Source organism: Culex pipiens, chromosome 1 (genome assembly GCF_016801865.2).
Source record: "Culex pipiens pallens isolate TS chromosome 1, TS_CPP_V2, whole genome shotgun sequence".
Lineage (NCBI taxonomy): Eukaryota > Metazoa > Arthropoda > Insecta > Diptera > Culicidae > Culex > Culex pipiens.
This window is the reverse complement of record NC_068937.1, coordinates 86,883,321-86,906,710: the sequence shown is the minus strand read 5'-3', so window position 1 is coordinate 86,906,710 and position 23,390 is coordinate 86,883,321. Positions and strand designations below refer to the sequence as shown.

Below are 23,390 nucleotides of genomic sequence, written 5' to 3'. Positions count from 1 at the left end.
GTCAAGTTCATGCGGAAAAAAGCGCCGGCAATAAAAGCTGACTGGTGAACAATTTTGACCTAGGGCCGTAAAACTGTGTTCAACAGTTTTGATTTAACGACGGTCGGGGCTCGTAGCATTCAGGATAGAGACGGTTTGACGGACGAGTTCCTTCCGCACAAGTTCGTTTTAAAGGTGGCACGATGCCGCCAACAAAAAGACACCTCCGGATGTTCATAATTAATGTTATCGCATCGTTGATCGACAGCACAGAACGAGGCACATCGGCAATGTTTTCACCCCGGTTGAACAAATTGTTCATTTCCGTCACTGGTCAGTTTAGTTATACTGTTATAAAAAGCTTGGGAAGCGCCTCGCCGTTAGAGTGCTTTCTGAGCTGGAAAACTTAATCAAAAGTGAGCAATGATCATACTCAGTATGGGGTTGCTAATTTTGGACTTGATGTTCACGCTCGCCGGAGACTTACCGCCACCGAGAAGAGACGCCGACTATCCACCGGCGTATGCACTTGAATTTATGCAGCAGCCCCACCGGGAGTGCGTGGCCGAGACCGGCGTTAGTGAGGCTGCCATCAAACGGTTCAGTGATGTGGAAATTTTTGACGACGATGAAAAGCTCAAGTGCTATATGGGCTGTCTGTTTGTAAAGGCCGGCGTTTCGGATGTCAACGGGGAACTGCACTTAGGCAAGGTGTTGGAGCTGATACCGAAGGAGTTCGAAGATATTGCGCTGAAGATGGGAAGCAGATGCCTGAAGCCGAAGGGGAAAACTCAGTGCGAACGAGCGTTTTGGTTCAACAAATGCTGGAAATTGGCCGACCCAGTGGTGAGTGTGTTGCAATAAAAAAATTACTTAATCCACTTGAGACAAGGTTGACAGATCTTCAAGATTTTAAACGTTAGGTCGGATCAATTTTCCAGACATAGTTTCTTTACAGATAAGTGAGACATTGCTTCAGAAAAGAACATACATGACACTTAAGTGGTCATAACATGAGACAGGGTTGCCAGATCTTCAAAATTTTAGACACGTTTGAACAACATAAAGAAACTTTAACCAATTCAAAAGAGACGTTCGGGACCCTAGTGGTTTAGCTTGTGCTGAGAAAACTGAGTGACATAATTGGTCACATACACACCAAAAAGGTTCGCCATTAGAGTGACTTACACCTACAGGGTGGTCCCAAAAATGTTAATATTCACTCCAGCCACATTTTTCAAACAATCATAACTCCACACAATTTTAGCTGTCTTGGACGCAAATTAAAGGTGATTAGTTGGCCTTTCAAAGAAAAACAGTCTAAAGACCGAAAAATCTAGCCCAACATTTGAAAAGGTAGAATGAAACTTTGAATTGCCGTTTTGACGGTGTCTGGACCAAAGAGCCTATTTCGTGAAACTAATTACTAATCCTGTCATTCTTGAACGACGAAACAGCCTACTTTTCTATACCAAAAATAACAGAATCGAATTGTAACCCTTTTCAAAACAAATGCTGAAAAGTTCTGCTTTTCAGCACTGAAATGGATGCTGAAAAGTTGAACTTTTCAGCACTTGTTTCGAAAAGTTATACTTTTCAACATTTTTTTTAATTAAACGATTCATTGACTCAATGCATGGACATTTGTCCTATAATTCTGTTCAAAGGGTGTTTTCGGAATTGCAAAAAACGTTGTATGGAACTCGCTGCAAAACTTGATTTTTTCATCATTCGTCGTATTAATCCAACTAGGTGAACCTCGTTGGATAAATGTTCGACTCGTGCTGAAAAAATCCTCTTTTCGCAATTTATTGCATAAACTACTATTATCGGATTCCTTGGACAATTTTACATACTCAAAAACTGGAGGTGTTCATTACCAGGGTTCCGAAATATGATTTTTTGAAAACAAAAACTAGGATTTTGGCGCGCCGAGCGCAAAATTGAGAAAATGACGAAAATGGGGAAAAATCAACTTTTTACACTAAAACTGCGATATCTTATAATTTGACCTATACATGTTTGCGTCTTTTAATATCAAAAATGTTGGTACTCAAACAAGTTTTTTTTTCTTGTTTTCGTCATTTTTCCGTTCCTGCGTGCGGCGCACCGAAAAACCAGTCTTATTTTCAAAAAATCATATCTCGGAATTCTGTCAATGAACACCTCCAGATTTGAGTATGTTACGTTAAATTTTTCGAGGAGTCTGATAACAATATTTTTGCAATTCCGTCGTGAAACTACTAACTTTTTCTGTCATTCTTGAACGACGAAATAGCCTACTTTTCTGTGCCAAAAATAACAGAATCGAATAGCAACACTTTTCAAAATAAATGCTGAAAAGTTCTACTTTTCAGCACTGAAATGGGTGCTGAAAAGTTGAACTTTTCAGCACTTGTTTCGAAAAGTAACACTTTTCAACATTTTTTTGATTTAAACGATTTATTGACAAAATACATGAAAATTTGACTTAAAATTTCACTCAATGGGTGTTTTTCGGAATTGCAAAAAATGTTGTATGGAACTCGTTGCAAAACTTGATTTTTTCAGCACTCTTCGTATTTATCCAACTCGGTGAACCTCGTTGGATAAATGTACGACTCGTGGTGAAAAAATCCTCTTTTTGCAACTTGTTGCATAAACTACTATTTCGGACATAGGCTCTTTGGTCCAGACACGGCCAAAACGCCATTTTAAGATTTCATACGCCTTATCCAATGTTTGGCTAGTTTTTTCGGTCCTCAAAAAGGCCAACTAACCACATTTCGTTTGCATCTAAGACAGCTAAAATCGGTTGTAATGGTGTGGAGTTATGATTTTTAAGAAAAATTTGGTTCTTGCGAAAATTGACGAAAATTGCCATTTTTGGGACCACCCCAGCATTGTTTTTCGGATTGAGCCCTTTTTCAAATGAAATGCTGTATAGACGTATCGAATTTCCTACAAGAATCTTATTCTTGGGAAATTTTGGGTCAGACTCGCGCTACCTGGCATAAAAAATATTGAAACGATGTTTTTCTGCATTTTTTTTTTTTTTGCAATTTTCCTCATATAAACTTCAATGAAAAAAGCGACCCTTAAACCTCAACCGATTCGGCTCAAAATTGGCCCAGATACTTATTTTTGCCTATGGAATCCAGTCGGTTAGCAAGATTAAACACAGCAAAAAAAAGTATTAATCCAGCTGCGTGTAAAAGGCCTGGGTGTAACATAATTTTTAAACTATTTTATGAAATTTTATGTTTTATTTTTCACTCCTTAAATTTGCAGCCCATCAGTATTGTTATCCTGCTTCGCCGAAATGACAAGCTCATGCATGCATTTATCCTTTCCATTCTTCATCGGTCTGATGGCAAAGCCGGCTAAGGTAACAGTCCTTACTGCTGGTGCTGGGTTTGAATCCCGTGCAGTTCAAAAAAGAACAACACCAAACCAGAATAGATATAGTTTTCCAAGAACAAAAGTTCCTCAGGTTTACCTCAGTTAGACATTAGAATACATGGAATACAATAGTAGTTTATGCAACAAGTTGCAAAATGAGGATTTTTTCAGCACGAGTCGTACATTTATCCAACGAGGTTCACCGAGTTGGATAAATACGACGAGTGCTGAAAAAATCAAGTTTTGCAACGAGTTCCATACAACATTTTTTGCGATTTCTAAAAACACCCATTGAGTGAAATTTTAAGTCGAATTTTCATGTATTTTGTCAATATATCGTTTAAATCAAAAAAATGTTGAAAAGTGTTACTTTTCGAAACAAGTACTGAAAAGTTCATCTTTTCAGCACCCATTTCAGTGCTGAAAAGTAGAACTTTTCAGCATTTATTTTGAAAAGTGTTGCTATTCGATTCTGTTATTTTTGATACAGAAAAGTAGGCTATTTCGTCGTTCAAGAATGACAGGAAAAGTAAGTAGTTAAACGACGGAATTGCAAAAAGGCACTACTTTTATGTACCAAAAATAACAGAATCGAATAGCAACACTTTTCAAAATAAATGCTGAAAAGTTCTACTTTTCAGCACTGAAATGGGTGCTGAAAAGTTGAACTTTTCAGCACTTGTTTCGAAAAGTAACACTTTTCAACATTTTTTTGATTTAAACGATTTATTGACAAAATACATGAAAATTCGACTTAAAATTTCACTCAATGGGTGTTTTTCGAAATTGCAAAAAATGTTGTATGGAACTCGTTGCAAAACTTGATTTTTTCAGCACTCGTCGTATTTATCCAACTCGGTGAACCTCGTTGGATAAATGTACGACTCGTGCTGAAAAAATCCTCTTTTTGCAACTTGTTGCATAAACTACTATTAAAACACTTATCTGGAATGTTAAAAAAATACATATGTAATGTATTTAATTAAAATTTCCACAGCCATAACAATCAGTGACTTCCGACTACATCAAAAGAGTTCGGTTAAGCATTGTTCTGCTTGAAAGCCACATATTTCAATATGAACGAAAAAAAAAAATCGTTTTACCGTTCGATATTCAAATATGATGATAATATGGTCGGCTTGACGTTTGCATGGCAATTCTTTTCCTATAAAAATAATTCAATCAGAACAGCTTTTTTCTAATCGTAATTAGGCTTCAATTTGAGAGCAACCGGTGCTGACCCAGTCTAGAGCATCCTGTATCTTTAGACTTGCATTATCTAACTGTTAACTTTTCACATTTTATTTCAGCACTACTACCTTGCGTGATGACCATCATTTGCAGGAAATTGTCTCTCTGTCGCACCAATTACGCAGTGTGTGTTTTACCTAGAAAGCAATAAATTGCAAACCTAATCGCTAGACTCGCGTTTTATTTCATTTCCAATTGCCACTTTGACAATGTTGACTAATTATAGGAGCTTGAATCATCTTCCGGTTTGATAGAACAAAATAAGCTCAGACTTGATTCCATTTGGTTGTTTAGTGTGATCATAGCGTTTAGAGATGTCGTACAAGTTGCTTGTGCTAGCCATTGGCCTTGTTCAGCTCATTAGAAGTGCTGAATGTGGGCGAAATCTGACGGAGCTTCGAGCGGCTAATTATCCTCCTGATTTCTTGATGGATTTATTTAAAAACGAGTCAGCAGTTTGTCACAACGAAACCTATGTGTCGGAGGAGACAATAGTTCGATTTCGTGACGACGAGGACTTCGAGGGAACGCAAGAGCTGGGATGCTATTTGTTTTGCATTTTTCGGGAAAAGAACTTTTGGATCAACTCGAGGAACGAGCTGCACCTGACTAAAGCGTTGGAAATTGTACCAGTTGATTTTGAGCAGCAAGCATTGAAAATGGGATTAAAGTGCCTCAAAGTTAAAGGAGATGATAACTGCGCCCGGGCTTTGTGGTACCATAACTGCTGGAAGAAAAGCAGTCCAGCTGTGAGTATTATTGTGTCTGTTACGGTGATAACAAAAGTTGATTTTTTTATATTTCAGCATTATTTTCTCATTTGAGCTGAGCTGACAATTAATAGCCAATTAAAATTAAAATAATAAAAATTAAACATTGGAAATATGAAAATTTTATAACGAATAAATTTACGATTTAAAAAAACTTTTCTTGGCATCCTGAAATTTGTCTGACTTCTACTTTACTGTGACTTACTAACTGGATGACGCTATAAAGCCATTTGTTGCCAAACCAACCTTGATGCTGTGGGCATTGTCGAAGGTGAACAGGTTTTCTATATGCCGAAATTTCATCAAATAAGTGTAACCTGTGGTATTTGCATCCCAAGATTAGTGCGATCGTTTGTTCCGCGGCACGTTACGGAGGGAGCACTTGCGAAGGCTTGCGGGCAGAACGACCTACTAGCGTAGCTGTCCAGCCCCTACGGACGCTACCAACGCTGCACCGCTAGTTGCGCTAGTCAGGAGCGACGGGGCGCACGAGATCATCGCAAACGCCCGCCTTGGGTAGCGGCGATGATCAGGACGATGGGACAAAGGAGTTCAGAAGGGGGAGGTTGAGGATCGCTGGGAAAACCCCGCCATTGCAACGGTCACTTTGCCTGGTATTTTGTAGAAGAACGGTCGATACCCGTAATATCACCGTTTCAAAAGTGAAGTTTCGGAAATGAAGTGGAAGTAGATCCGGTAGACGCCATCCCGGAGGAAAGCCGTCCGACGATCTGGAGATCCGGACGCAAGCAGGAGGAGTCTGCGTTGATTTGTGGACATCCAGGTAAATGTCGTTGCTTCCCCGATCTATCGCCGTCCAACCTCCCTCCGCCATCGCTAATTTCCGTCCCATTGTGCCCACAGAACCCCTCGGTGTTCGTACGCTTCGCGTACAGGCCGGCGCAGACGCATCCGTCCGCCGTAAGCCACCCGACACCCGCGGTATTCCCCGCGCAGTACCCAGTACCGCCGAGCACGATCGCTCACGCACGAGGATCGCCCGCGACACCGTTCCGGTGTGGGAAACGCCCTCGCGATGCCGCCATTTTGGTCTGCGGACCGACCGTCGCGAGATAAGACGCCAGCCTCGCCAGCCGTTACACCAACCGATGCCGGAATCCAGGCAGACCGGTGGATTCGTCCGCCGTAGTCCCAGAGACCGTCAACACACTCGGGAACGTCGAGGCAGGTGGCGCAGAAGAGGGTCGCGTACGAGAACAGTAGCTGACCGCCCATAGTGGTCGCCGAACGTGAGAGGAAGACGTGTCCCGCCCGGTTGACCGAGTCCCGGAGGTCGGTGGAGGCGTGTAGCCGTTGTTTCAGGAACGTGAGCTGAGAGTGGAGAGAAAGCGGAAGCAGCAGTTCCGGAAAGGGCCCGAAGAAGAAGGAAGAAGGACGTGTGAGGTAGGATTAGATAGTAAGGAAGTGGGGGATCGAGGAACGAAGAACGCGCAGCTTGAGTCTGCCGAATAAAACACGAGTTTCCGGAATAAAGTGGGTTTGTTTTGTCCGTTGGTCCAATCGAGTGTTTCCCTTTCCGATTCCGGATTAACATGCCGACCCTGAGGCAAAGAGGGGGGTCTCACTGATGCTGGGGTAGCCCACCATTTGTTACATAAGCATGAACGATTGGTCGCAAAGGTACCAGAACATGGGAAACTGCCATCCCGTTTGCTTTGTTTGACTTGCCACTCGATTGTTGGGTGAAAACTTTTCTACCGGTTACTTGCTTGCTTGTTGTTACCTCGTTTGTTCATTGCTTTGTGTGTGTTTACTCAAGGGATTTCATCCGTTATTACAGTTGCTTCCCGTTATCCAGAAGAAACTTTATGAAACAAACAAAAACGCGTCGTCCAGTATTCTCCTACATTTTCTATATTTTTTTGTTTTTTTTTTGTTCCACCAGCAGCACTACCGGTAAATAGTTTCTACCTGAAACTGCAACACAATGTTGCAAAACATTTCTGCTGGAACACGACAAAGCACATTTAGCAGAATAATACGAACGAAACGAAACAATTTCCTTCGCTTTAATACTCGACGAAAAACGCCAGCGTAAACATATGGTCGATGAGCTGAAGCACCAACTACGTGCCGAGAAAAGGAAAAGTTTAGAGTGCATCATAAAGTGGGTTGCGGGTTTTTCCGCTCACACACACTACACGTGTTGGGGGAGCTGCATGGGCGGCTGCATTGTCAAGAGTGTAAGGAAAAAGGAAGGGATTGCGGCCCCTGTAGATGAAGGTGTACTTGAAAACATCAATTTCAACCTTCATTACAACGACGTGGGCCCGGGAAGACCGGAGCAGCACCTGTAGGTACACAACGTACGGTCCGAGTACAAGAGGTTTTGTGGAGATACGGTTTCAACAAGGATTGTAGAATTAATTTTGTTTAAAAGAAATATTTTTATGTAATGTTTAAAAAGAGTTAACTGCTGAATTTCATTTTTTTTTGCATTCAGTAGTTTTTGTTTACTTTTAATTTATTGATTTCTATTTTACTAATTTACTAATTTCTGTTAATATGCATAAGTGTTTCTAGATTTTTCTTGATGAAAACTTCACGAAAAAGGAATTTAAAAAATAAATACCGTTTCATATGTGTTTTCGATTCACATACCATACTAAGATTGCAAACAAAACAATAATTTGAATGGGACTATTATTTTTAAATTTTACATAGGAATTTTGTTTTCCACTAATTACTTCTGCTACAACTCAATATTATAATTGCAACGACCCTTTGAAAAATATTCAAACAACTGAAACCACTGTTCTGTTTCCATGCAATCAATGCAACTTACTCATGCAAGCATAGCATCATACAGCCTCATTTGCGTCGTTTGTGGCGGTATGGTTCAAAGTCGGCAAAGTTTTCAACTTCACTTTTCTTCCAGTTTCGCTATTACTGTTGGAGAGCTTACACACAGCACACACACCTACTAAATTTCCAACGATTTCCCCAGCCAGCAGTGGGCGAGAGAACAAGTTTGAACGGCTCAGCTGGTAATTTTAACGATGTAGCAAAAAGTGAAGTTTCCGAACCTGCCAAACGACACTTTTGGCCTTGCAATTTGATGGTACCTGCAAGGATTTGCTTTTCTTCTTTTTTCAGAAACTTTCGGGAAAGTTGTCAAAGTACAGTACATTGTTCGGGGATCAAGGAAATGTTTATATTTTCGTTATAGTTTTTTTATGACCAAATCATTGGATTTGTCCCTAAAATTCAGCAATTAATCAAATACTTGTTAAAGTTGATCTGACCAGTATACGATATGAATAAAAGAAACCATGCTGCTCAAAAAAGCTTCAAATATGCAACTTCCTAACTATTTTAAAGTTTCATTTAAAAATGCACTCTGAAAGAGCACAAAAAAACGAACTGCTGTGTCCATCCTGTTCATTTAGTTTTTCTACCATGCTCGATAAGGGAATGGAATGTTCCAAATCATGCACACACACACAACTGACAAACTCGCTTGGACCCGAAAAAAAAGTTAAACTCTATAACCGGGTGAGGTCCCCGTGGAACGGATGGCCACAAAGTTTTGCAATAAATTTTACATCACAGTAGCGGTGTTTTTTTTTCTGCCACAAGAATGGTTTAACAAATGTTCTAAATTATTTGGAGGGTATTTTTTTTCTGAGAAAGTTGTTGTAACGCTGGAAAAGAATTTAATTATAACGTTCAAAAGAGCATTTCGTTTTTAATATGGAAGTGACCAACGGTAAAAGCCAATAAAGTCGGGAAAAATCAAATTAATTAACTTTATATTAAAGTCAACTGGTTGATTTTAGTTTCCCAGCGACAAATTTTTCTTTCTCCTGTGAAGAAAGCTCGCAAGTGAAAATAATTTGTTTGCGATTACTCCATCCCTGGTTGCTAGTATAGTTTAAAAAAAAAACAATGTGTATATTAAGTTGATTAAGTTTTATAAGCTTTTCAACTAAATACATATCTTGACTTTTTTTTGATAAGGTCCTATAAACAAATGTAAACATTGAGTGTATCCCTTTCACACCTTATGTCAAAGTCCATCGGAGTAAGCGGGATATACTCAATGTTTACATTTGTTTATAGGACCTTATCAAAAAAAAGTCAAGATATGAATTTTAGGTAAAATTGTTAAATTGTCGGAAATTTTCCAGAAATTTGTTGAAACCAGTTTTCTTTATAAAATTATCAATTCATATTGCATTTCAAACTGAATTCGATTATCTTCTTCTAAAGAATCCGAAAATGCATTCCGTTTTCCGATTCAAAATCATTTTGATAGAGAAAATCATGACACTTTGACAATGTTAAAATAAAACTATTCATGAACATTTTCTAAATTACAGTTAACTAACTGTTTAAACTTGTCAACATTTTATGAAAATTTCTTCTAGTAGTACTTTGAACACTTCTCTGCCACGGTCAGTATGAATCCATTTCATTCCGTACGTGTTTAATTTGTACTCTTCATTTGGCGAAAAAATCTCAAAATTATCAAAGTCACCCCGGTTTACGGTACCACAAAAATTTGACTAATATGAAGTTCCTCAACTCGAATTTGATGTTAAAATATGATAATAAAAAAACACAGAAATGTTTAAACATTTTTTCATTATAAGTGAACAAGCCAGAAATATGCTTTGTAATGTTGCTAAACTAATCGGTTTATTTCGATACGTCAACAAATCTTTAACAAAATCGAAAAGATGCCATTTATGGACATGAATAATGTTATTAGAAGATGTGAGTAAATATGATGTTACATCCATCACTCTGCAACATATTTGCCACCAGCAGTCAGCTCAAAACAGGTAATAGTGCTGCAAAAAAAATAAAAACAAAAACAAATTTCAGACAAATTGTTCCACTTTGTCCCCCTCTGCTAGCTGTAGCACCACAGGCAAAATTGCGGAGTTACTTACGACCGGATCGTTCTGCTTCCAGCATTTGTGGTGAGAAAAGGCCCGCTCGCAGAGGGTCGACCCCTCGACAACGTCCCGGCACTTGTTGTACACCTTCAGCGTGACGCTGTTGTACTCCTTCGGAATGGCATGATAGAGCTCAATCATGTCCACATCGCCTGTGTCCGGCTTGGTGACGTTGAACTGGCGAAACATGCAATCCATGTAGCACTTGAGCCGTTCGTCATCGTCGAAAACTTTCGGCTCGTTGTTGAACCGGGCAATGGAGTCCTCGGTGACACCGGTCTCGTCAACGCATACCTTGCGGCTGGCCACGGTCAGTTCAATTAGCGAGGCCGGTGGAAAATCGGGCGCCCTCTGCTGTGGGGCTGCCCTAATCAGCACTGGAGAAGATAACCAGGTGGCCACCGTCATCATCGCCAAAACTGACGAAATTGTTTCACCGTAGGACCTCATTTTCGTGAAATTAGCTCCTCAACACAGCCCAACGAACCTCTTTTTGAGCGCTCAGTCAACCTTGCGAATCGGTTTTATGGGGCGCTATTTCCGATAAGCTGCCAATTGCGCAGCCTGGGGGAAATTTGTACTGAATGGTGAACGGTGATGGACATGTTAATAACTGCCTTTCATGTGGACGAACCGCACCCTGCAAGCATCGGCCCGTGATCGATTATAAGCTGAAAGGTGACACGAGTCAACAACAAACGTGTAATTTGATTTTTCCGACTGAGCGCACTCCGCTCTCAGCGATTATCAGCTTCATCATCAACATCATGCTGTTTGCCTCGTCGGGTGACGGCAAGCAGCAACAACATAAACTTTTGTTTCGTTCCATCGTCGGAAAATTCCTTGAACGCGTTGATGAATGGTTCGTACCTCTCAGAAGTCGTCGTCGTTCGAAATCGAAATATTTGCACACCACTCATTCTGGCTCGCGCTGAAGCTGGCGCTGCTGCTATTTACATTACGCAATATAAATTGGTCTGAAAAGTTAAATTGCATTTAGATTAGTTATGATAAAGTGAACAAGCTTTGATAAGCATCGTTCTGAAGAATTTTCCCCTCGTTTTGAGCAAATCCCCATCTCACCCCCCTTCTTCAAAGATATAGAAAAGTTATTTACCAAAGTTTGAAACATAAATAGGCACTTTTTACGCGGCAGCAAATGTCGTTTGCTATTTTCTTTTCCTGTGCCACCCTCGTGCGACAAGGGTGTCAAAATCGTATGGCAGCAGCATATTTAAATTATGATTTCTCTTAATCGCACGTGGCACTGATTTCAGATAAATGGTTTGCTTTTTTGTATTTGAGTAACGTTAAATTATGAAATCAAGTTTTTTCTTATGTTGATTCATCAGAATAAGTTTGTACACCTTTCGAAATATTACAAAAATAAAATTATTTGTTGATAAATCACCATTACTCCAGTGTCCAAAATTTCATCTTTCACTAGATTGAAAGAATTTGGAATGAATGTAATGTTTTCCACTTACTTATCTAAACTTAATTTCGCAAACTTAAAAGAAAAACGACTAAATGTTAATAAATTACTATAGAATTGTTAATAGGACCGGTTCGGATGCCAATTATTTTTCCAACGACGTAATTCCGAGTTGCTACGAAATTTCAAAAATCAGTTCTCCAAAGGCCTTTGCAATAAAATTTAAAATGGCCTTTTTTTACTTTTCTTTATTAAGTATTTCATCCAACTAAACAAGTTGCTTTGGAGAATCAATATTTTTACTAAATTTGTTGTTTCATTCCAAATCAAAAATCATACATTTGGCCTAATACTTGGAGAATTTTATAATGCGCTACTGTTCCTACGAAACGATGACGTAAATTCTGATCTCTTCTTTCCAATTCTGGTGATTTTTTTTACCCACCGATTTTTTTTCTGGATCAAAGCCAACAAATTTCTACGGTCGTGGCATCTATCGCAAGTGATATAAATGGCTAATTTATGGTGCACCATTTTTTTCTCTCATTTTCCCCCTAAAAACCGTGGGAGGATCTCATAAAATTTTGCTTTCCTGAGTCATCAGCTGCAACTGACTCCCAACCGAAGGCATAAATATTAGCTCTGGTCATCACGAGTGCCAGAGCAGTGTGCTATCGATGGCTTTCTGGGCTTTGCCATTTGGCCTACGCTGTTCAGGGTGTTAAACGGGAGGATTTTACCGTACGTGTTAGCAAAACCAGCAGAGTCTGGCCACATCGACTTAGTCTGGTGGTGGTGGTCTCTGGTCAGCACTTGTCCGTCGTTTAGCTCCCAGGTCATTCTCTTGAACACGACGGGGTCGGCTTAGCCACGGTATTCCGCAAAGTGCATTATGAAAGTTCTGGGGATGGCTTATTGCCTCGGCTCAAAATAGAACCAAATATAGATTATCCAGCTAGCGGCTTTCGAAAGACAGCTCTGACTGGATTGGGTTTCCTGAAAGAATTCGCCAACGGAAGAGGGGAACTAAGCTAACAGCTTTCATTAATTGAAGAGCCAACGACCATAGTGGGTGCTCTGATGAACACATTACGATCACCTGCCGTTTTCGATTACAGATTATAAATATGTAATTTATGAGCCCTGAGAGATATTGTTTGCTGGGTAATAATTCAGTTAAAATTTAAATGATACTCGTTACAAGCCAGAAGCTTGGCATTCTTTATTTCTAAATTTATCCTTTTTAACAATGGGATTTGAACTTAGGATTGCGATTTCAAAGAAAAATTAAGAGCAAAATTGTCGTACTACATCCCTGTTTTTTGCGCAGTTGAAACCTTAAAAAGGTATCTAACTTACCACCTCTAACTTCACACGTAAGAACTAGGCTGTCGTCCTCTTGCAGCGGGCCTATCGCACCGGCAACGTCTCTTCCGGACGCATCGTAAACAAGTATCTGATGAGGCGGCACTGAAAAGAAAAGAAAGCAAACGTTACGTACAATGTATATTTTCAAACGTTTATTAAAGTCGGAACAAAATTATTCAAAAAAAAAATGATTCTTTATGTTTTCATTTGACTGTGTTAATTCCTTTAGTGCCATCCGAAAACATTTCAATACTTTAAACAAATTATAATTGAACATTGCTTTTCAGCTCCACTTTTACTTTTTTCCTAAAATAGCCCCATACACTCTCAAAAAGCCCTCTACACAAATACCAAATTATTGAAATAACATCAGCCAAAGTAGGTATAACGACGCTTATCGAGGGCTAGAATCGCTTTATGTGTGTCCGTCCGGGTCCGGAATTTCCTGCTTTACCCCTTCCTCCCCCTAAACATTCACACACACACACAGCCACATTCTTCACTTGGCGTTCTTTCTACTCTTCCAATCAAGGTCTTCCTGTGACTTCCTGTGACCGTCCGTCCGTTGCAGTACACCAACCATATGAAACGAGACTGGAGACCTGCCATAGCTGCTGCTGCTGCCTGGTGCTGGTTTAAAAAAAGGAGCCAAAAAACCCAACAACACTTTGGCCAGTCATCAATTGAATGAACGGAAAAATGGAAAATTCAGAACAGAGAAAAAAAAACTTTTCTTCTTTGGTTTGTTAGAAGGGATCATTTTTTAAAAATAAATAAAGGTAACAAACAAAAATCTCCTTTTGTATTCAAAATATCGTCGCTTGTGTGCTTTCATGTGACTTTTTAAAGCAGACGTGTCACAAGATAGCACACGAGCGACGATATGTTGATTTCATCATACAACTAACTTAATATACATTCATGGTTGAGGCTTTCATAACTCCTTTTTAGGCCTGAATTTAATTTAAAAAAAATAGTTAATGATGGGAAAATGATCCTGAATGAATGGAAATTTCAAATTTTGAGTAATATATGACCCATCAGGCCTGAGTGGGTTAATTTATTAAATCTTAACTCTGAAATAAGTTTAACAAACCTTAAAACGCCTTGACTGAGTTCTTCTTAAAACCTTTCAAAAGACAGGTTGCATGATCCAGACAATTTCATGAGATCTCGCTGATACAAATATTTTTTTTTTTTGTCAACTCGCTCAAAATCGGGAAAGAGTAATCTTGATATTCATATATTTTTCATGGACTTTGTTCTAAAAAATTTACAAGTGATGGTCCTTGATCACGAATCCGAAGTCCATTATTAAATTATTAATCTTTTTTTAACATTTTTACTTGCTGAGTGTAGTATATTATTAATTTCCGGAGTTAGTATCGTCAATCGGAGCGGATCAAGACTACAGTCTGAATAGGAACAGTAATTTAGAGCACTTAAAAGCTTACAATTTGGAAAACTATGCTCTATGTTAGTTGTTTTGTGTCTGTTCTGCCTCATGCGTCATGATTCGCCCCAGAAGACTGAGACAATTCCTGCAAGGTTACAAAAAAAAAGTCTTTTGCTCTGAATGACAAAAAAACTTTCTGTGCTATTGGAAAACAAGAAGCTAAATTTCCATGTCCTACTTTTTTACAGTTTAGTAGAAAAATAGCTGAGGTTTAACACTGCACATCAACCAGAGCTTTTGCTCCCAGATTTTTGTTACAGACATTTTAGTATCTTCATAACTAAAGGAACAAACGATATGATTTTTCATTCATTAACTATAGTACTCCACAAAGTAAATCACAACAAAGTTTGACTAATTTTACAATCTCTTTGTTGCGGGATTGGGTCTATAAGTTTGACAATTTTGGAATAATAAGACAACAATTTCTTTCTTTGCTGTGCACCCTTAAACATTATATTTTTTGAACAGCTGTGTGAGTTGGTGGAAAATAAGTCAGTTAACACTCCTCCGTCCAAGGCATATTTCACTTACACGGACGACCAAGCCTCCGAAACAGTTGCTTCTCTAAATTCAACTCGCTCGCATTTGGCTCCATTTCAACCAATCTTGATCGTTCTTGCAGCATTCGAACCGGTAGGATTTCAAGATTTATCTAAAACAAGAACGAACCTGATCCGACTAACCTGCTAGTCACACCGACTAAATTCGTCGAAGTAACTCTTTTTAGGCGCTCGTTTTAGGGAACACGTCATGGCCAAATCAACAAGAAAGCATTAAAATTTGAAATCAACCATTCAAATTTAACTAATTTGGGGTCGCTGAACACGAATATGACACTTAGAATATTCCAAAGTATTCAGAAATCCAGAAATCCAAGATGGCGGCCAATATGGCACCTGTAGTATATTGGGAACATATATTTGAGGGTGTAATAGTGATTCAACCACTCAAATCTAACTAATTTGAGGTCGCTGAACAAGAATATGACACATAGAATACTCCAAAGTATTCAGAAATCCAGAAATCCAAGATGGCGGCTAATATGGCGCCTGTAGTATATTGGGAATATTTTTTTGAGGTTGTAATAGTGATTCAACCACTCAAATCTAACTAATTTGGGGTCGCTGAACACGAATATGACACTTGGTATATTCCAAAGTATTATGAAATTCAGAAATCCAAGATGGCGGCCAATATGGCGCCTGTAGTATATTGGGAATATTTATTTGAGGTTGTAATAGTGATTCAACCACTCAAATCTAACTAATTTGAGGTCGTTGAACACGAATATGACACTTAGAATATTCCAAAAATTCAGAAATCCAGAAATCCAAGATGGCAGCCAATATGGCGCCTGTAGAATTTTGGGAATATTTATTTGAGAGTGTAAAAGCCATTCAACCACTCAAATCTTACTTATTTGGGGTCGCTGAACATGAATATGACACTTGGTATATTCCAAAGTATTATGAAATTCAGAAATCCAAGATGGCGGCCAATATGGCGGCTGTAGAATTTTGGGAATATTTATTTGAGGGTGTAATAGCCATTCAACCACTCAAATATAACTAATTTGGGGTCGCTGAACACGAATATGACACTTGGTATATTCCAAAGTATTATGAAATTCAGAAATCCAAGATGGAGGCTAACACATGGCAGACCTTCTTCAAATTAACGGTGTTACAAACGAGAACAACTCGATCCTCGACCTATGTCTCATCAGCAGCGATATCGTGGGAAGGTCCAAAATCTGCAGAGCCCCAGAACCTCTCGTCAAGGAAGTCAGACATCATCCCCCATTACACCTGTGCATCGATGATTGTCAGCCGCTTGAGTTTTCCGATGTCAATGCAAAAACCTACTACGACTACAAGAATGCTGATTTCCAACGCATGAACATCTTTTTTAACACCATTAACTGGGACGCTACCATCTCCAGCAGCGATGTGCACTCTGCAGCGTTGAAGCTATCCCATGTGCTTCTGTACGCAGTCGACCAATTTGTTCCTAAAAAGACCCACATTCCTCCTGCCACTCCCGAATGGTCTACCCCAGCCCTCAAAAAGCTGAAATCCTCCAAGAGAGCTGCCTTGAAAAAGTTTTCCAAGTGCCCTATTAGTGTCAATCGCTTAAATTTGAATCAGATCAGCAACGACTACAGGCGGTTGAATAAGTCACTGTTCCTCGCTCACCAATCTCGTGTTCAGAACCGCCTCAAACAAAACCCTAAAGGCTTCTGGAAGTTCGTAAACGAGCAACGAAAGGAGTCTGGTCTTCCGTCAACTATGATCCGTGACGGGGTGGAAGTCTCAACCTCATCTGAGATTTGTGATGCCTTCCGTGTCCAATTTTCGAGCGTTTTTGCTGACAACAACCTAAGCGACCCTGATGTTGCTGCGGCAGCTGACTCGGTTCCTGATTCCGGTCTTGTCTGCTCCGACCTTCAAGTCTCTCGGGAGGACTTTAACGCAGCGTGTTCGAAATTAAAAAGTTCCACGTCTCCCGGACCTGACGGAGTTCCCGCTATCGTTATCAAAAAGTGTGCAAATAGCCTCTCGGAGCCACTCCTTCGAATCTTTAATTTATCACTTTCTCTTGGAGTTTTCCCCAATAACTGGAAGGAGTCATATGTGTTCCCAGTGTTTAAGAAGGGTTGCAAGCAAGACGTTAAAAACTATCGCGGTATTGCCGCCCTCTGTGCCGTCTCCAAGTTGTTTGAAGTGATTGTTTTGGAGTTTCTTCGCCACAACTTATCGCACGTCGTCTCCGATGACCAACACGGGTTCTTCCCTAAACGTTCCACCAATACGAATCTTGTCACTTACATTTCCAAGATCCAACGTGCGATTAGCGATGGCTATCAAGTCGACGCCATCTATACTGACCTTTCTGCGGCATTTGACAAGATTAACCACCGTATAGCAATTGCGAAACTTCGCCGTGTTGGCCTACACGGTTCTTTGCTTACGTGGGTTAACTCCTACCTGACCGGAAGAACTATGTTGGTTAAAATAGCCGATAACTTGTCTTTACCATTTTCTGTTACCTCGGGTGTTCCACAGGGAAGTCATTTAGGGCCGTTTCTTTTCCTGTTGTATATCAATGATGTCAATTTCCTGCTTCGCTGTCCAAAACTATGCTACGCTGACGATTTTAAATTGTATGCTATAATTAAGAGGCCTACTGACATGGAAGATTTGCAAGCTCAGGTTGATTTATTTGCTGACTGGTGCCGCTTGAATCAGATGGTTCTCAATCCTTCTAAATGTTCGACAATTACATTCACCCGTAAACGCTGCCCAACGTTTTTCAGTTACAAAATTCTTGGTAACCCACTTACTCGTGACTCTTTTGTCAAGGATTTAGGCGTGTTGTTGGATTCGAAGCTTTCTTTTAAAAACCACATTTCCTATTTGTGCTCGAAGGCTTCTAAACAGCTAGGAATGATTTTTAGAATGACCAAATATTTTCGCGACGTCAATTGCCTAAAAATTCTCTATCTTTCCTTAGTTCGCTCCACCCTAGAGTACGGTTCAGTTGTGTGGGCTCCTTATTACCATAATGACATTGGACGAATCGAAGCGATCCAACGTAAATTTACAAGATTTGCTTTAAGACATCTTGGTGAGTGTCCAAATTACGAAACTCGTTGCTCTATGCTCCACCTTGATCCTTTGAGTGTTCGTAGAGAAGCTGCTAAAGCCTTTTTTGTTGCTGACCTTTTCCGATCAAACATCAACTGTCCTTTTCTAACGAGTGAACTGAACGTCAACATTAGACGCCGGGTGCTTCGCTCACACTCTTTTCTCGTTATACCTGGAGCCCGTACAAATTATGCCTTCAATGAACCTGTTTCTAGTATGTGCAGGGTTTTTGAACGTTGTTACCCCTTTTTCGATTTCCATTTGTCTCGTCCCCGTCTGAAGCACGATATTTTTAATTTTCTCAGGGAAACATATGTGTTTTGACAAAGGTTTAGACCGGTTTATTTTTAGTTAGCTTTATTTATTTATTTATTTATTTATTTATTTATTTTTTACATTGTGCTAGTTTAGTTTGTTAGCTTAAGTTTGATTGTATATATCCTCTATGTCATTTGGATTGTAAAATCTGTTGATAATAAAAAAGTAAGAGGTTTTGTGCCTATTTGAGAAGGACCCATCGGTAGGCGTTCCACTCAAACGGGCTTTTCCCTCATATAAAACATAAAACATAAAACATAAAACAATATGGCGCCTGTAGTATATTGGGAATATTGATTTGAGGTTGTAATAGTAATTCAACATCTTAAATCTAAATAATTTGAAGTCACTGAACACGAATATGACACTTGGAATATCCCAAAGTATTCAGAAATCCAGAAATCTAAGATGGCTGCCAAAATGGCGCCTGTAGTATGTTGGGAATAATTTTTATTATTTTTTCTGGATTTCTAAATACTTTGGGATCTTCTTAGTGTCATATTCGTGTTCAGCGACACCAAATTAGTTGGATTTGAGTGGTTGAATGGCTATTACACCCTCAAATAAATATTCCCAATATACTACAGGCGCCATATTGGCCTCCATCTTGGATTTCTGAATTTCATAATACTTTGGAATATACCAAGTGTTATATTCGTGTTCAGCGACCCCAAATTAGTTAGATTTGAATGGTTGAATGGCTATTACACCCTCAAATAAATATTCCCAATATTCTACAGGCGCCATATTGGCCGCCATCTTGGATTTCTGAATTTCATAATACTTTGGAATATACCAAGTGTCATATTCGTTTTCAGCGACTCCAAATTAGTTGGATTTGAGTGGTTGAATGGCTATTACACCCTCAAATAAATATTCCCAATATTCTACAAGCGCCATATTGGCCGCCATCTTGGATTTCTGAATTTCATAATACTTTGGAATATACCAAGTGTCATATTCGTGTTCAGCGACCCCAAATTAGTTGGATTTGAGTGGTTGAATGGCTATTACACCCTCAAATAGATATTCCCAATATACTACAGGCGCCATATTGCCCGCCATCTTGGAATTCTGAATTTCTGAACACTTTGGAATATACCAAGTGTCATATTCGTGTTCAGCGACCCCAAATTAGTAAGATTTGAGTGGTTGAATGGCTATTACACCCTCAAATAAATATTCCCAATATTCTACAGGCGCCATATTGGCCGCCATCTTGGATTTCTGAATTTCATAATACTTTGGAATATACCAAGTGTCATATTCGTTTTCAGCGACCCCAAATTAGTTGGATTTTTGTGGTTGAATGGCTATTACACCCTCAAATAAATATTCCCAATATTCTACAAGCGCCATATTGGCCGCCATCTGGGATTTCTGAATTTCTGAACACTTTGGAATATACCAAGTGTCATATTCGTGTTCAGCGACCCCAAATTAGTTGGATTTTTGTGGTTGAATGGCTATTACACCCTCAAATAAATATTCCCAATATTCTACAGGCGCCATATTAGCCGCCATCTTGGATTTCTGGATTTCTGAATACTTTGGAGTATTCTATGTGTCATATTCTTGTTCAGCGACCTCAAATTAGTTAGATTTGAGTGGTTGAATCACTATTACACCCTCAAATATATGTTCCCAATATACTACAGGTGCCATATTGGCCGCCATCTTGGATTTCTGGATTTCTGAATACTTTGGAATATTCTAAGTGTCATATTCGTGTTCAGCGACCCCAAATTAGTTAAATTTGAATGGTTGATTTCAAATTTTAATGCTTTCTTGTTGATTTGGCCATGACGTGTTCCCTAAAACGAGCGCCTAAAAAGAGTTGCTTCGACGAATTTAGTCGGTGTGACTAGCAGGTTAGTCGGATCAAGTTCGTTCTTGTTTCAGATGAATCTTGAAATCCTACCGGTTCGAATGCTGCAAGAATGATCAAGATTGGTTGAAATGGGGCCAAATGCGAGCGAGTTGAAATTAGCGAAGCAACGGTTTCGGAGGCTTGGACGGAGGAGTGTTAAATAAGCAAAAAAACAACGACATATTTTTTTTTTCAAAATTCATTGTAACATTTTTTTTCTGGTTTAAAAAACTTAACCCTCTACAACCCAAATCCGCCTCTAGACGGGTTTCGATCTAAAAATTCACCAAAAATCCATTTTTCAACCAATTTTAAATCTTTAAAAAGCATTGGAAAGAAGAGAATCTTAAAATTTAAGAAAATTCTAAGGTAAGAAGTGTGACTTGTTTTATGTGACTGGCAAAGTCACATTGGCAAAACGTTTAAAAAAAATTTTTTTTTTCAGGGCTGTGTTTTTTTTACTAACATTTCCTCTAAATTATGTGAAAATAAGTATGCAGCAATTTTTGTAGTGTAGTGCCTATAAGCATTTTTTTACAATTTAAATGGTAATGGTATCGTTCTATAGTATAAAAAAGCCTTGACATATTATAAAATGATTTGTAGAAGCCTCAACATAATATTTGTAAAGTTGTTAAATAAACAAACTCATATGGACGATAATCAAAAACTATAATTTATAATAAGCCATAAGAAATGTTTAATTCAAACCCCTGATCCACCCTAACTTCAACTCGAGGTGTGTATGGAGGAAGACGTAAAAGAAAGCATCGCCTAAATTTGGTGCAGCAGAAAAGGTGCGGAAAATAAAGCAGCAATAAAAATTGTATGTAAACCACAACCTGGTTAAAAATGAGTTTTCGGCATTTTCCTGTGACTTTTAAGAAGGAGTCGGCCCAGACCTAACTGACCCATACCTCAAAATCGAGGGGAAGAAAGCATGCGGACCAGGTGGTAGCTTGGTGGGGACGGTTGCCTCATAACAATGTTAATTTTTTATCCGCTCTCACCCTTCAAAGCAGGCCACGGTGGCCGATGGAAAACTTCAACCCTATCGTAGTTGGCCACGGCTTGGGCGAGAAGGAAATGCCTTCTTTGGTGGGTTCGGTCTTGGCTGGAATTTTCAACGGAAAGTGGGCTCTTTGCTCTACTTGGCCAAAACCAATCTCATTATTGTGCTGCTAGGAATGTGGCACTGCGGTTTTTTTTCTTTTCTGTGTTCAGAATCTCCCATGAATGCATTTAGCGTGAGTGGGGTGAAAGCATTCCGGAAGCCAAAACTCGTGTTTCCGGTTGAGGTAATCTTTTCCAGTGGAATGATGATGGATGAGCAATTTTAGACTTCAACATCGTTGCAAGATTTATGCATCATTTTGGCGGAAAGTGCTTCCATTGTTCGATTCAAGAGAGGGCATTTTTTGTGGGTGCATTGCTAAGAATAGGACCTGATGCTGATTTGTTTTGGTTCCAGGTAGTCGTTAAAATAAATAAAAATACAAACCAATAAAATGCACTAATCAATTTAAAAATGTTTGTTTAAGGGCTCAAATGTATTTTGCAATTAAATAATATTGTATAACGAAAAGTTGAAAAATTCTTGGATTTTGACACGTAACCACTTTGAACGACTTTGAAGCACTAACTGTTTGAAGTTTTCAAACGCTGTGAAATTCTAGGAGATGGAGCTTGGAAGTTCGATCATCACTCTGCAATATTCCCACCCCCGCTTTCACCACCCGGATGTTTTTGCTAAACGCACTGAAAGGAGATTGGGTTACATCGAGCAGAAAACATTTAATATTCCCGGAGATAATCAAGAAGTTTTTCACCGGGCGATTAAACGTAAATTGCAAAGCTTTTATTTGCGTGTGACTTGCCTGCCGCGGCATTCGCGATTGGGATCGGGATCTGCTCCGGGAAGGGAGAGATGACTGAGTGGGGAACCGTGAAGCCGTTTCCCGATGATGGTCTCCCAAGGTACAACCAACAAAACAGCGCTCATTAGATAAAAAGTTATAAAATCTTTCGGGAAAATTGCTGCCTGCCTAGCAAGTCTCTTCCCACCCACCGAGCGCCATCGTTTATCTTTGAACAATTCAACATTATTGTTTTAATAAGGCGTAATTTATTTTAAAAAATCTATAAAATAAAAACAAATGCAATTTTTTTAACCAAATGACCTGCTATTATTTATTGGAGATTACGACACTTTGAAAAATTATTGCTAAATTTCCTCAACGAACGCGAATGCGCGGGATTGAAAAAGCGGCAAACCTGGTGTGATGTCGTGGCTTTGTTCCATCGAGAACCAAACCCCGTTCGACGTTTTTAAGCACCGAGGCTCCACCAGCCATTAGGATTAAAGAGCGCAACTTTTTTAATGAGGGGAAAATCTTTTTCAAACATTTTCCTTTCATGTTCGCCGTGAATGTGTTTTAATTATGGGCTTTAGAACATTCCGTAATTATCTTGTAACGTCAATTGGATGATTACTTCGGGCGATTTTAAACGGTCTTTTGTTTCGTAACTTTGCCCGATTGGAGCCCGCCCAGGTATCTTTGCACGGTGGAAAGTCTTATCATAAAATCGAATCTGCTCTGGCGCGAGGGGACTTACCTGTCACGGTGAGATTTATCCGGTGGTTTCTCGTTGGTGAATTCTGAAAATCCACCCGACAGCGGTAGACCTGGAGAAAAAAAATAGATATTCTGTGTAATTAACTGTTTGTAATAAAATCACTGGAAGCAATTAAGGTTGAAACTACCATTGATCGTAACATCAATAGACAGGCAGTACTAATTACTTTAGTGCGTTGATTTGACTGATTGATTGATTTTAGAATTAAAATTAAAAATGAAATAATTGAGAATTTTCATTAAATCAATTTGACGGAACTTCTCGAACTCACAGCATGCAAATCAGCTAGTTATTGAAACGCGGATTTGTTTGTATTGAAATCCTAATTAGAAGCCCTCTTTCGTCTCAGT

The 23,390-nt window shown here is 39.3% G+C and overlaps 4 protein-coding genes across 4 annotated transcripts in view; 2 read left to right on the top strand and 2 right to left on the bottom strand.

Moving 5' to 3' along the window:
* LOC120422133 (uncharacterized) overlaps positions 1-23,390 on the bottom strand; it is a 464,835-nt gene that overhangs the window by 213,820 nt on the left and 227,625 nt on the right. Inside the window, exons 4-5 of the mRNA XM_039585507.2 lie at positions 23,020-23,089; positions 13,101-13,211 (exon numbers count right to left, since the gene is read on the bottom strand). Coding sequence (XP_039441441.1) covers positions 13,101-13,211; positions 23,020-23,089 — 181 coding nt within the window. The remainder of the gene's footprint in view (positions 1-13,100; positions 13,212-23,019; positions 23,090-23,390) is intronic.
* On the top strand, positions 365-4,818 carry LOC120422136 (general odorant-binding protein 83a). Its single transcript, XM_039585511.2, has 2 exons — positions 365-825; positions 4,671-4,818. Exons 1-2 carry the CDS (start codon positions 403-405, stop codon positions 4,686-4,688), a joined length of 441 nt encoding a protein of 146 aa, XP_039441445.1. The 5' UTR covers positions 365-402; the 3' UTR covers positions 4,689-4,818.
* Positions 4,834-5,565, top strand: LOC120422135 (general odorant-binding protein 83a). The gene is made up of 2 exons (XM_039585509.2): positions 4,834-5,360; positions 5,418-5,565. The coding sequence occupies exons 1-2, from the start codon at positions 4,926-4,928 to the stop codon at positions 5,433-5,435; spliced, it is 453 nt and encodes a 150-aa protein (XP_039441443.1). The 5' UTR covers positions 4,834-4,925; the 3' UTR covers positions 5,436-5,565.
* Positions 9,389-11,315, bottom strand: LOC120422134 (general odorant-binding protein 83a). Its single transcript, XM_039585508.2, has 2 exons — positions 10,301-11,315; positions 9,389-10,198 (listed from the first exon to the last, which is right to left on the bottom strand). The coding sequence occupies exons 1-2, from the start codon at positions 10,754-10,756 to the stop codon at positions 10,181-10,183; spliced, it is 474 nt and encodes a 157-aa protein (XP_039441442.1). The 5' UTR covers positions 10,757-11,315; the 3' UTR covers positions 9,389-10,180.

Coding starts and splice junctions, on each gene's coding strand:
- LOC120422136 (XM_039585511.2), top strand. CDS start 403: ATGATCATACTCAGTATGGGGTTGCTAATTTTGGACTTGATGTTCACG.
- LOC120422134 (XM_039585508.2), bottom strand. CDS start 10,756: ATGAGGTCCTACGGTGAAACAATTTCGTCAGTTTTGGCGATGATGACG.
- LOC120422135 (XM_039585509.2), top strand. CDS start 4,926: ATGTCGTACAAGTTGCTTGTGCTAGCCATTGGCCTTGTTCAGCTCATT.